This window comes from Penicillium chermesinum (assembly GCF_028974085.1).
Source record: "Penicillium chermesinum strain IBT 19713 chromosome Unknown utg000004l:1.0-3345178.0:1.0-3348027.0, whole genome shotgun sequence".
Lineage (NCBI taxonomy): Eukaryota > Fungi > Ascomycota > Eurotiomycetes > Eurotiales > Aspergillaceae > Penicillium > Penicillium chermesinum.
The window spans coordinates 1344396-1357743 of NW_026695314.1; the positions used below are offsets into that span (position 1 = coordinate 1344396).

The 13348-nt window shown below is 52.0% G+C and overlaps 5 protein-coding genes across 5 annotated transcripts; 1 reads left to right on the plus strand and 4 right to left on the minus strand.

Annotated features, from left to right (window-relative positions):
- Positions 1–165: 165 nt before the first annotated feature.
- N7468_005403 (uncharacterized protein) lies at positions 166–1338 on the minus strand (the record flags this gene model as incomplete). The annotated part of the gene is made up of 1 exon (XM_058474700.1): positions 166–1338. One exon carries the CDS (start codon positions 1336–1338, stop codon positions 166–168), a length of 1173 nt encoding a protein of 390 aa, XP_058330440.1.
- A 972-nt stretch (positions 1339–2310) lies between these two features.
- N7468_005404 (TCP11 family protein) lies at positions 2311–4160 on the minus strand (the record flags this gene model as incomplete). The annotated part of the gene is made up of 3 exons (XM_058474701.1): positions 2311–2725; positions 2836–3209; positions 3282–4160. The coding sequence occupies 3 exons, from the start codon at positions 4158–4160 to the stop codon at positions 2311–2313; spliced, it is 1668 nt and encodes a 555-aa protein (XP_058330441.1).
- A 1512-nt stretch (positions 4161–5672) lies between these two features.
- Positions 5673–7260, plus strand: cp9 (putative serine carboxypeptidase; the record flags this gene model as incomplete). The annotated part of the gene is given in 3 exon segments (XM_058474702.1): positions 5673–5853; positions 5970–6413; positions 6431–7260. The coding sequence occupies 3 exon segments, from the start codon at positions 5673–5675 to the stop codon at positions 7258–7260; spliced, it is 1455 nt and encodes a 484-aa protein (XP_058330442.1).
- A 1010-nt stretch (positions 7261–8270) lies between these two features.
- Positions 8271–11444, minus strand: N7468_005406 (uncharacterized protein; the record flags this gene model as incomplete). The annotated part of the gene is made up of 4 exons (XM_058474703.1): positions 8271–10338; positions 10396–10748; positions 10803–10914; positions 11032–11444. The coding sequence occupies 4 exons, from the start codon at positions 11442–11444 to the stop codon at positions 8271–8273; spliced, it is 2946 nt and encodes a 981-aa protein (XP_058330443.1).
- Positions 11445–12374: 930 nt separating this feature from the next.
- Positions 12375–13225, minus strand: rsm25 (mitochondrial 37S ribosomal protein mS23; the record flags this gene model as incomplete). The annotated part of the gene is made up of 2 exons (XM_058474704.1): positions 12375–12732; positions 12798–13225. The coding sequence occupies 2 exons, from the start codon at positions 13223–13225 to the stop codon at positions 12375–12377; spliced, it is 786 nt and encodes a 261-aa protein (XP_058330444.1).
- Positions 13226–13348: the final 123 nt, after the last annotated feature.

A 13348-nucleotide genomic window follows, 5' to 3' on the forward strand; every position in this document is an offset into this window, starting at 1 on the left:
TTCTTTCAATGTTGATATGTGATTCAGAATTGTGCATTAGGGCGTATCCTACGTCAGGCGACATCATGTTTTGAACGATTACTCTTCTCTTCTCTTCTCGGAAAGATCTCAGCTGTTGAAACCTTGTAGGCTTGAATTCTGTTATTCCACCTATTCTGCCATGTCTTAAGCAAGTCGATCTAATGCCTCATATCCCTCCCGAGCAAGCTTCTCCCGCATCACTTGCCACTCAACCCAAGTCACCCCTTGTAACAAGCAGTCCGCGAGGTCATCCAACTTTCCGATATCAGAGGCTTTCGCCGCAGCGGATGACCGTTTCTTCTTCCCATTCTGTTTCTGCCATTTCTGCACATATGCATTGGCGAGGAGTTCCACAGAACTCCCTGGCCCGAGCGATAACTTCCTCTGCCCTACCCTGTCGCTGTTCATAACTGGCATCGTCTCGAAGTCCGTCTCGGGACTTGACACAGACTCATTATTCTCTTTCAAGTGCAGCGAGCTGGTGAGCCACCTCCCAACCAGATCAATCTTAGCCTTCTTGACTTCCCGTGCCGAGACCTTCCTTTTCTCACTTTGATCAGGATCTGAAACCCCTACCCCATCAATCTCAGTCCAATACCTCGCCACGCGCTTCGGCTCAATCCCATGGACCTGTACGCCGGTGAGGTCCCCGCCACGCTCTTGGCGCAGAGCGTGAAGAATTGCATAGAGCATCCCCTCGAAGACGCCGACCCGCAGCGTCCACTCCTGCACCGCGCTGCCGCCACTCGAGCGAAAGCGCTGGCGCTCGATCAGCACATGCGTGGGCTTATAATTTGCGAGCAGCGTCGTGATAAGCGTGTACGCATTTACAGCGTAGATATCCGGCGAGAAAGCATCCGCGGACTTTCGCTCCGGGGCATGAGACAAAGCTGCAAACAAAGGAATGGCCGACGCGGGATCCGTCTCCGTGACCAGATCTAAACTTGAGATCTCCGAGACGGCAAGTCGTCGCCACGCTGTGAGCTCTGGTAGCGCGCTATCCCGAAAACCATCCCCATGGTGTGACGCACGGGGATTGGGCACCCGGAGGTGCGCAAACGCCAAGTTCTGGATCCCCATATCAATGCTCAGGATACTCCAGTCATCTCGGCTCCGGTGCGTATCGGGCCCGGGGTTTCGCGGCGGCGCTCTGTTCGCTAACCCGGCCTGGATCCTTTCTAGCAGAGCGGCCTTAGTGCCTGATGACTGGATTCCTGTCGCGCGGGCCACATGCTGTAGCTGGGCCGATTTCAGTGGTGCGAGCCATTGCAGAGACGATGGGGTTGGGGGCAACCGGAATGCATGGGTCACTCGCATTATTCTTCCCGGGTTCTGCTTTTTCTGTGGACACGTTAGTGGGCTTTCTCCATGGCCTTGATTACTGCGACCCAGGAAAATGGAGACCCTGGACGCGGAAAGTACAGTGTCTATTGCGTCCTGGTTGGGAAGCGCAGGTCCAGGGTGCGGGGCAGACCGTGGAATTAGAGTAGCTTGGCGCGTTACGGGGATTGAAACCCTGGCTTTTTGTGGGGCTCCCCTGGATGAGTTGGGAAATGTTGATCTGCTGGGAGCACGACGAACGGTGCCGGATGAAGTCGATGTCGATCAGCCGCACGGGCCACCCTCGCCGCTCTCGTCGATTCAGCAACTTTGGATTGAGTTTATACTAACAGATCTGTTGAAGATGCAATCAGGGATGTTACATGCTACATGGTTCTCTGGATATGATAGCTGTAATGTTATTCTGATCTTGTACAGGCTGCTCAATACTCGAAACAGCAGAACACTGATGTAACCCATACCGAATGCCAAGATCCACAACGCCGGTCTATACTTCCTATTTTCCCAAGTGCAACAGCTAAGAGTCCGAACATAAGCCAGATAGCACAGGCACTCTGGAGGAGAAAGGGAAAGAAAGGAAAAAGGAAAAGAAAAAGAAAAAAAAAATAAAATAAAAAAAATAATAATAGATCACCCACCCATGTTTTCCAGCGCCGGTTTTGCACCTCTGGTGGGAATAAAACGCCGAGAGAAAAGACAATGCGCGCTGAAGAGCAGACATAGACAAAATAAAAGGAGGTAAATCAAGAGCAAAGACAGTGATGATCAAAACAGACTTTTCCTGCTGAAAAGATAGAAATTAAGCAGGACTGGCTGTGTTGGCTTCGGGACTATATGAAGCTTGGAGCGCCGAGGTCTGCTATCTCATCCCGTAAATAGAGAAGCGGAGCCCAAACGCGCCAGTGCAAAACGCCCATGTGGGCCAGCCGCATGCCAATTCTTTCAATATCATATTGCTGTGGAGTGAGGGCCTGCTGAGATGACAAGGTCGAGGTCCCCGAGGAAGATGAGGAGGAGGTAGAGGGGGGGTGTCAGCGACGTCGATGCCACTTGCGGAGGGACCCGCTGGGACTCGCAGATCGCAAGAGGCGAGAGCGGAAGATACTGGCGAGTGAAGGCAAGTGTCGCGGTGAGGATCTTCTCACGCATGATATTCTGGAAATACCGGAAAAGATCCGAGTCGTTGGAAAGGTGCCATTCTAGGGCTGCCTCGATGGGGCTGATGACTTCATCGGCTACGATCGAGTCGAGGCAGCAAGCAGCGCAGGCAAAGCGGGCAATCTCCAGAGCGATGCTGCGCATATTTTGCATCCAGCGTGTCCCGCCGCGAAGATCGGGATCTTCGCGGTCGTTCGCCCGCTGCCTCGGTTGTCGGGTTCAAATCCGTCCTCCATCAGGGACCATATCCGCGATCGGAAGGTGGAGTACGTCTCATCCCGCGCAGAAAGATAACGTTTCTGCGTGTGGACGTACGACTCGAAGATATACCATGCAATTTCAAGGTTGATCAGATTCTGCACGGTAGATCTGAGTTGCCACAGACGATCCGAGTCGAAGAGGAAGGTGTCGGGAAAATCATTAGGCGCGTTGAACTGAAGGAGGAGTTCGAGGATTCCGCGAAACATGGCCTCGAGGGGTTTGAGGCTGTCATCCGGTTGCGCAGATGACCTATCCTTCGCTGCATCCTCTTCCTCCAGGCGAGACCGCGCGGCGATGTACCAAAGCCGCGAGGGCTCCACTTGAAAGCTTCCGCGTTTAATTTTACCTTCGAAATACTCATGCAGGAAAGGCACGGTGTCTTCGATCAGAAGGACCCGGAAAGTACGTATTTGGTGATTGGCCACATCCTGGGCAGAACGCGAGTTAGTTCGGAACGAACATAACACATGAAAGTAACAACAGATAGACAGATTACTTACCAACTTCATGGCCTCCAAGATAGCGAAGAGGGTTTGGAGCCCATTGACGACCTCCTTAGGTTCTTGCGACTGAGAGCCCTGGGTGATCTGCTCAACCATGCGATCCGCCCAATCATCCCGCATGGGCGCACAGTGCGTTTTCAACAAAGCGGCCATCCACTTGGCTAACGCCACCATGTCGAGAACCCCCTTTCGGATCTGCTGCATGAGCAAAGCCACTTCCAGGTTTTCCATCACGCTCGGGTGGTCCCGTTCGGGAACTAAAGTCTTGATAATCTCCTGTAGAGTCTCGAACATGGCGGGTAATCGGGGCTCAAAAGTACGCGGTGAATGATTAGAACTATTGGCTGCCGTTAAACTGTCGGCTTCCGCATCGGGATACGCTGCGCAGAAAGCATAGACGGCGATTTCCGTGGCCATGGAGTCCCAATAGTCTGCAGCCTCCTTCCGTTTCCGTTTGCCCTTTTCGCCGTCGAGGTCGGGCTTGAAATGCAGGTCTCGGTCAAAATTGGCGTCCATGCGCAGGTTGATATTACTCATGATGCAAGGCAAGTCGAGTTCACTCAGAGTCCGTTTGGTGACGGGTGGGTGTCGGCGGGCTCTGCATAGTAACCGGACATCGCGGGAGCTTAACCCGAGCGCCTGGGGAATGATGACAGCCTCTGGCGACGGTGAAGGGGCGCGGCGGGTTGTGCTCGGAGAATGAGGGCCCGGGGGATAAGTGAATTGCGGCTGGCGACGAAGCGGATGGACGGTCGATGTGTTGTCATGATTATGTGAATCGCGCCCCTCGTTCTTGTGATACTCCTTGGAGCGATCCAACGGGCCGTCAGCGCCCTCCTCTTGCGTGCGCGCCTCTTTAGTCCCCTGAAGGTCCATCGCGAGAGAAGTCAAAAGACCGGGAACTAGAATTCTAGAGTCAGAACAGACGGTCCAAGAGGGTTTCCGGGATTCTTTGGATTTTCTGGACGGTGGCGAGGTTACCGCCATCGTTCCATCATCTTCGTCTTCCCCGGTACGGAGGAGATTGACGAGCCAGAGGAAAGACGAAGCGTGCCTTTTCTCTGCACCATGTTTGTTTTTCTTTTTTTTCTTTTTTTCCTTTTCCTTTTTTTTTTTGCCGGGGTCTTAGCTTACCGTGTGAAATAGGGGATTGGATGTTTTTGATTGCCCCAAGCAGGCAGCCAATCCGCGCTGGCGGCCAAAGTGATGCAAATGAGCTGTCGATTTGTTGTGGAGCCACCGAAGCTTGGATCTGCGGATGATCGATCCTCGTGGTCCGGTTCAGAGAGTAAGGCGACTAGAATGCGAAATGGACTTCGCATCAAAATGATCCTGTTGGCTCAACCCGAGACAATCTCCCGTCACACCAAGCAATTCGTCACGGTTGTAGGGCTTAGTTTCCCTGAAATCGAACCCCTCAAGGCCAGGGGAACAAATGACAGCGAGTTAGACAGCGAAAAGCGCGAAAAAGAAAAAAGTCCCAAAAGCGAGCCAGGTCCAATTGGGAAAGCGACCGGGTTGGCCTGATATAGTTGAGCGAGTTCGAACGGGAGCGCAACGTTTTCCAAATCCAGACGGATTCGGGTGGACGCAACCATACGCAACCATCACATTCCAACTGCTGCTACCCGAACCCAGAACGGAGGAGATGACGAGCTCTAATGTGTATTTCCTCTCTCGCGTCTAGGGGGGCGACCCTTTTTCTTTTCGGAGCAGACTTGATAAAGAAAAGGTTGACAGTGGCGGTCTAGGACAGGGGCTCGCCCCCGAGCCAGATTCCGCTCCAGTCGCCTCACTTTTTTAAGGCGCACTGGCCACGCACGCCTCCCTCAATGCTGAAGAGCTCCTTGTGAGCCGATTTGGCAATTGACCAAAGATCTGCCATTGAGAAGGATTGACGGATCCAGGTGTTGCAGTGGTTGCGTTCGGATTAGTTAACTAGAGCGTTCTTGCCTGGTCTCTCAGGCGTCGAGCCCGAAGCGGAAGTGGGTCTCACCCGCCGATCTATACGCAGTCCGCGTGGGATACTCCCAGGGTTGGTGATGCAGTCGGTGTGAAGGAGGACCTTTCTAGAAGAGCAGTAGAGACAATTAAGATAAAAATAAGACAGGGGATTGACAGAGCGACCAGACCAATACAAACAGTAGGCTCAGCTTGATAATGTGGGCTTCTTACACCCTTTGCCCGATTTGGGTGTCAATAGGATCTATTGGCACCAGAATGAGGAAGTCGACTTGCCCACTACGAACATCAACCCCTCAGCCATGACTTCTGTTAAATCAGTTCAAAGGAGATCTCTTCTCTGTAAGAAGTTGATCACGAAGCTCGCTCGTTGACTAAAACAGCTTCGTCTCTGTTGAAAATTCAAGATACAGAGTGTTCTTGACGATGAACTTCTCCCTTTTCACCTATCTGTTCCAAGTGATATGGCAGACTCCACACATATTGTTATTTCCAAAGGAAAATTTCTCCAGAACTTCCCAGTTTGAAGTGAATTCCCTACCAGACAGCCCGACGCTTCCCCCCAGCTGGGCTGGTCGGCTTGCGGTTCCAAGTGCTGGACAAGGCAGTGAGATATTTTTTTGGCTTTTTGATGCTGAGGACAAGGAATATGATGAAAACCTTATCAGCAAGTGTCCCTAGTATGAGGGATGTTTTGTGGGATACTCGCTGACTGCCATTTAGTATGGTTCAACGGTGGACCGGGCTGTTCTTCCCTCATAGGGTTGATGACAGGCAACGGCCCCATCTCCTTCGACGGAAACTCCACAAAGCTCATCCGAAACCCTAACTCATGGACCAAGCTCGGCCACGTTCTCTACATTGATCAGCCTGTGGGAACCGGCTTCTCAACCGCGGGCAGATTCGCGCGCACCAATGATCAAGTGACAACGGACTTTGTTCGGTGGCTACACACATTCTATACCTACTTTCCCCATCTTCAGGCGAAGAAGGTACACATGATGGGTGAATCGTACGCAGGGATATATGTGCCATATTTTGCAAATGCCATCGTAAACGGGACATACGCGCTTCCTCTTGACCTGCGCTCGATTTCGATCGGGGACGGATCATGGGCAATGCGGCAGCAATGTCCTCCGTCGCCATGGGCACCTACCTGCACGCGCAGTCCTCTCGCCTCAAAGTCCCGGAGGACATCCTTTCTGCCTTCGCCGCAGCAGATCAAATATGTGGCTTCGATGCCGTCATGGAGAAGGCACACGTGTATCCTCCGGAAGGTAAAATCCACATCCCCGGCAATCCACAGAATATCAACTATCACCATCGCCGTGACGTTGCCGACATTCTTAATGGCTCATGCGACATCTACCCCTCAACCCCGTCGGCAGTGCTCGACTCGATTCGCAACTCCTCCTGTTATGGCCCTTGTTCGACATACTCCACAGCTGTGGACTATATGACCGCAGCTTCAACCATGGGCACGGGACCGCCCTGCTTCGATGTCTACGACATCACGCACAATTGTTCCAGCGTGATTCCTCTCCCGCTGTTGGAGCAGTATTTCAGCCGCTCAGATGTCCAGGCTGCACTTCATGTGAAGAACTCTGGCTCGTTCACGGCTTGCAGCCCGGATATCATGATGTCTCTGCTTTCCGGGCCCGAGGTTGTGCCGCCCGCATATGGGCTGCTTGGGTCTCTGGTCACTGAGCACAATTTGTCATTACACATATACAATGGGGAATTGGATATGCTGATCAACCATCTCGGAACGGAACTGTCAATTCAGAACATGACTTGGGGTGGTGCGCAAGGCTTTTCCAAAAAGCCCACCCAGGTCTTCTTCACAGATGATGCGGCACCAATGACCGGGACGAAGGAGTCTAAGGAGTCCGGGGAGCGGGTAGGTACTTGGGGTTCTGAGCGTGGGCTGTCATATCATTTGTTCGAAGGCGCAGGCATAGTGTGTTTGCGACCAAGCAGCGGGCGATGTTTTCTTTTGTGCGGGATGTTGTAGTCGGGCGTAGGGGAGAGTAGAGGGTATCGTTGCATGGTTATCTTACGCTAGTCTCCTATTCTCGCAAATTCAATCTTCTGTTCCTAAGACGGTAAGGACACTTGGGGAAATGGTTTTCAGCCAGGGATCAGCTTCAGGTGGTGTTGATAAGTTCTGTACATCACATTGTTGGAGTAGAACCAGAATAGACTTTGGTTCAGGAAGAATCACTTGGGACTATCCTCTAATTATATAGTGAGACGTCTTTACTACTGATAAAGTATGTAAAAATTCTGGTATTAGCTGCGCTGTTCTCCCTTCCTATTCCGGCCTTTTGGCGCACCGATTGCACTTATTCCTTCAGTCTACAACGAACCCCTTGAAGATCATGATAATGATATGGTTCGACAAACCCTTTATAGCATCCTTGCAATAGCTGGTCAGGGCGAATTTGTTTGTGCTCATCTTTTTTATTCCGGGCTCATTATGATCTCTCCCGAGTCATTATGTATCAAGGCCAACGCACAACCTCCATCGAGGTTTTGCGTAGGGGCGAATCAGACTCCGCATCTTAATGGGGAGTCTATCTACGTGAACTTTCATTTGTCACTTACTTAACAGGATCCTACAGGTCACTCCGTAGGGACTACAGATACAGCTTATCCTAGAGACCAAATGCTGAACAGTACTAATAACATGCTCCAACGCAATGAGTTGCTCCTGAGACATCGCTTGGAGGCCATGATAATCTACCGAAATATGCTCCCATTAGAGTACACAAACCAATACACAACTAGAAACAGCCTCCCCTCCAATCGCCCCGCTAAAACTCATAAAGAATAAAAAGAGTACAGAAAGCAGACGCATAGAATGGGGCATCTCGAGCCCCTCTTCAAATCCGACTTCTTCCGCTAGTAATGATGGGTATATCGATGCTTGAGTCTTTTTTTTTTGTTCATCATCATGAGCATGCAAAACAGAAGACACATCCCAGAGACAACGCTACTCGACACGACGACAGGACCACGCCCTTAGCGTCGTCCGAAAAACGGGGTTTGGTTCGGCATGGAAAGCAGAGAGTCTGCACGTTGGAACACATCCCCTTCGAAGAACCTGTCGCTGTAGGCACTTGCTGGAGTCGTGGGGACTGTGGCCTGTGCTGCGGGCCCCAGAGCCGCACTCAGCGGAGTAGCGGGTACCGTGACTGACTGGGGAGACATGTTGGTGTTTAGGAGGAATGGAGAAGGGTGAGAGGTGATGGCGGAAGCGGATACGGATGTTTGATGTTGGATATGTGGTGGTTGCATGGGAGGTCCATACATATCGGCGAGATAAGACCAAGGCGATGCCTCGATCAAGCGGCCGGCTTGTTGACTAGCCTTCTGAACCGGGCGCAGAATAATGACAATGTCTTGAGGAAGAAGTTGCATACTTCGTACCTCCTTCATGTCTGTCACGAGATCCACGAATGATTGCATAAATGTCTTACACAGCTGCCAGAACTCGCGTTGGTTCCGCAATCCCCCATTGGGCTCTTTGACTTTCATGCTCGATAGCCGCATACCCAATGCTTCGGACGCCTCCAGGCAAAACTTGCATCGGCGGATCAAGTTGTTCCAAATCATTCGCATTCCATCAGACTCTCGCGATTGCTCTGCAACTTCGAGACACCGAGAGAGCTGCCGGCGGGCTAATGGAAGGGCTTGTAAAGCAGCGCTATACGCAGAGGTGAGCTGGTGGAAGATCTTTTCGAAGATCCGCTCTTCTTCATTCTCGTCCAAACCGGTGAGAGGGTTGATTCGAGATGGGCCACCAGGCGGAATAGGTGGAAATGCCTCTCCAGATCTAGGCGTTGCCAAGGAGGACGGCACTGAAGTGTTGATCAAATTTGATCGACTGCTAGACCGGCTTCGCGAGGCATTGAAAGAGGGTGTCGCAAACCCGGGGGAGGAATTTGTCATCTGATTACTGTTTGCTAGTGGCACGGGCTGAGGGTGCCGGATTGTAGTATCACTGCGAAATCTTTTCGTGGCCGCAGTCGTGTCCCGAGTAGGGGTAACCAATGGACGAGGAGGGCGCTCAAGCGGGGGAGGCCTAGCAACATCAGGAATACTGGCTTTAGGCGCCGATGTTCGCTTTTGGTTTGAGCTAAGCGGAATCCGGAGGCTGCTACAGGCATTCCGGAGCTCCACGAGACTGCCGTACATCATCAGCATCAGCGATCGCACGTATCTTGAATCACCGTTAGAGACGATCTTCCCGGCACTATTGCGCAATTGAGTGCCCACGTGGGTATAGGCTCCGATGCAGGTTGCACATTCTCGTTTAACCGCTTCAGTGGCCATTCGCCCAGCTTCAAGGTCCTCGGATACGGCGGTTTCCGCATGCTCAAGCGCCTCGTTGAGTTTAGTCACATGAGAAGAAGCATTGTAGAACACGAGTTCTAAGCTATGGCGTCGCGTGTCATCAGCTTTGATCACGTTGATCAAAGCAGAGATATGGGAATGTATTTGAAAGAGAGCAAACAGAATCCCCTTCGCGCTTTCTAGTACTGGATCATCAGAACCCCGCTCGCCTTTGTGTTCTGGGAGACTAGACATCCGGTTCACCCAGCCGTCTCGCTGGCGTCGCCGGTCCCTCGGGCTACTCGGACTCGAGGAGCTGCTGCCACTAACAGCAGTTGGCACGGGGCGAGAACGAAGGACGGATCCGTGACTTAGCCCTCGCAGATGACTGTTTCGGTCCGCTCTTGTCTCGGTTAGAGGTCCCAAATCAGTGTTTTTGCGAGTGATCACACCCATGCGCTTGTTCCGCGCGGCAAATGACGCTTGTATGATACCCTCGCTATTACTCCGGTTGCGCTCGTTGACTGCGTAGGGTGCTATACCTGGCCGCTGGATGCCACTCATATGATAAGCAGCTGCTTGATGCCCCGATGCCATGCGGTAATGATTTTTGGACGGAAGTCCTGGTGCTCTTGAGATAGACGGAGAGCGAGAAGAGGAAGCTGAACTGTCCCCGGTACTTGGTTTGACCGGGAATCGACCACTCAGCTTGCGTTTAACCGGTATCGGTTTAGGCGCTTCGAAGGAGCCCTCACTTTGATCATCTAGTTAGCTTCGTTTCAAAATCAATCACGATGAAAGGGTTGCGTACCTTGTGTCAGCACTAGTTTCAGGCTCCGGGGTTGTAGCTATTTGCCGATTTTTGAGGAAAATCTTGAGTTCCGCAGTCACTGCTACTTCTTTCTCGTTGTCAGTCATCCCCGAGGAAGCAATTTCAGCCTCCGTAGATTCGAGCACCCGCCGAAGCGGCCACCGTAGAGGGTTGCCAGCTACTTTCAAAATCTGTAATTTGTTCATGTCTGAGAGCCCGATAGGCAATTCGTCCAGTCGATTTTGCATGACAGAAAGCACACGCAAGGACTTCAGCTTCTTTATCTCATCCGGCAAAGTATTGATCTTATTGCGGCTAAGATCAAGAATTTCCAGCAGGGGTAGTTTGTAGACCTATGATTATCAGCATGGTCAATACTCCAACATACAGGTGCAAAGTTGACGTACGCCCTTTGGAAATTCTCGGAAGTTATTTGCCCGGACATTGAGATATCTGAGGTGAGAACATTCGGCGAAGCGATACGGAATATGGAAAAGGTGGTTGTTCGATAAGGATAGCCTGGAATAAAGTCAGCCAAATGGAGTTGCGACCAGTACAAAGGGTGGGGAGTTAATTTGGGATCCAAAGGGATTTCATAGGACAAAAAGTATGGCAGAGAGCGAAATTTTTACGTACCTCTCGACCTCATCCTTGATGATATCTACCACGGGCTCTGGTATCCGCACAATATGCGAATGGCCGAGATCAATGGTGAGTTTTGGCTTCACAACATCTGTGACAGCCTCACTTCCTGCCAAAGAACGCTTGGTGTCTTGTATTCCGCTTTCTACAGCACGCCTCGCAAGCTCAATCGTTTCTTCAGGTGTCAAGGGTTTCGGGCCCGATGTTCGTTTGCTTGAGGAATCGCCCATTGCAGTGCCAGGCCTTGATCCTTCCGGTTCCATGTTCGGGAAGCCCTCCCCGTACGACAATGGTGGCGGAACTAGTGAGTCGTGGGGCCGGCTCTCTCCCTCTTCCTCTTCGGCTGGACTGGGATAAGATCGTGGTCCTCGGACAGTATCCTCGGGGCGCGGCACCGCGGACAGCATCTCGGACTGACCCTTGGGAGGTTATCGGAGAGGAGATCGAATAGTATGGCAGTGGGATCCTTCACCCAGGACTCAAGGTTTCAACCTTTACGAAAGAACCACAGAGTTACCCTGGTCAATCATCGTCACAATGCTTTGGGTTTGATTGGTTCGCGGGATCGTAGGAAGGCAGGGCGGGGCGGGGCGAGATGTAGGCAGTGGTTTCAAAGAAGGGCAATCCAGTGCTCTAGCAACAGAACAAGCAGGAGACACGTTCGTCTGGGGTCACAGGTCGGAAGTCCGAGAATTGTTCAGTCCGGGGCAAGATGATGATCCGGAGTCCGGCAGGGCGTTCGAAGCTTGGACACTCGTGGCGGCAATCGGCCACGATGAAGAGGAATGCTGGAATGGTCGGTGCTGGGCCAGGGGCAGGAGAGCAGTCGCAGGAGAGCAGTCTTGATGCCTTCCCAACTTCAGGCTTGGAAGGAAGTGATGGACCTGAGTGGAAATGATGTGATTGGGCAGATGGCGCCCGGGGTTTGCGACCAACGGTCTTCTTGTACGCGTTTCATCTTGTCTGGGACGGCCCCACTCGTTTGAACGTCGGATCAGTCCAATGCCACAATACGTGAGAGATCACAGGTTTACGTGCTATCCATCATACATCGAAAATACGAGGATTGACTTTAGTTTCTTTAAAAGGAAAATAGCACGAAAAAAAAGTTTACACACTTGGCACCGCTTTCAAGGTGTCGTTGTGTTGATACGAAAACTACGTCCTGCTATCCGGGACTGTCGTGAACGACTCAGACTGGTCACGCCTAGTTCGGATACCTAAATGGGGAAAGCTATGAGAATACATTGAATAATGGTAAATATAATGTACATGACCGTCAACCGGGTCGACCCTTGTAGACTCCGGGATATCTAAACCAATGCGAGACATGCAACTCAGTTCAACTCCTCTGGTTCCACGCTCTCAAAGCTCTTCACTGGCTCCTTCTCGTCATTCTCATTGGCAAGTTCAGGGGCCCCAGACAGCGAGGCAAATTTTTGGTTGAGAATTTGAGCTTCGTTCTTGGCCCAGTCTTTCCATAGCTCATATTGCTTGTTCTCCAGTTCCATACCAACTTCCAGCATTGAGGGACCAAATTGGGCGCCGGTGGCTTCTGCTTCTTCGGCAGCAATACGGCGCTCGATATCCTCCTGTAGCCGTAGTCGGTAGAACTCTCGGCGAGCGATGTCGTAAGCCGCGCTCTTGGTCATATCAGGGACATTGTTGAGCAGCCACAGCTGCCGTTGAACCACACTATAAGAACAGACATCAGCCAAGCGGTCTAACACATCACTTTAGAAGCTCCCCTGATCACTTACCTTTCGCCATCCAATCGCTTCCCTGGCTGCTTCATGCGGCTCCAGTCGTGCTGAAAGCGATTTTTTGTAGGCTCCACAAGCACGCGGGGCCGGGCCAATTCCCAGGGATGATCACGGAAAAATTCCTGTCGCAACTCATCCTCTTCATATCTCAGCTCAACGGGCTGGAACATACGACTGGCCTTCTTAGGTTTCCGGCGCTTCTCTTGAACCTCGAAAACGGTCTGCGGCTGCGAGGATCCGGGGATTGTCTTCATCCGCTGGCGGACTAGTTGATGTTGAATGGGAGGCTTGCGAATAAGGGCTTCTGGCGGAGGAACATCGCCCACGACATCAACCCATTGGGGGAGCCTCTTGATCTTTCCGCTGGCGAACTGCTTGAGCGCGGTTTCTCGCACCCGCAAGGCTGTGAGGTTGATTTTCCCCATGGTGGCTGGGGAGCACAGCCGGTATAAGCGCGATCAGGATCTGGCCCTTGGGAGACCGGAGGATCAGGACAGACGGAGGAGGACAGCGAGTCAAGGAGGGTCTGATGGGTCGTTGGATCGAGA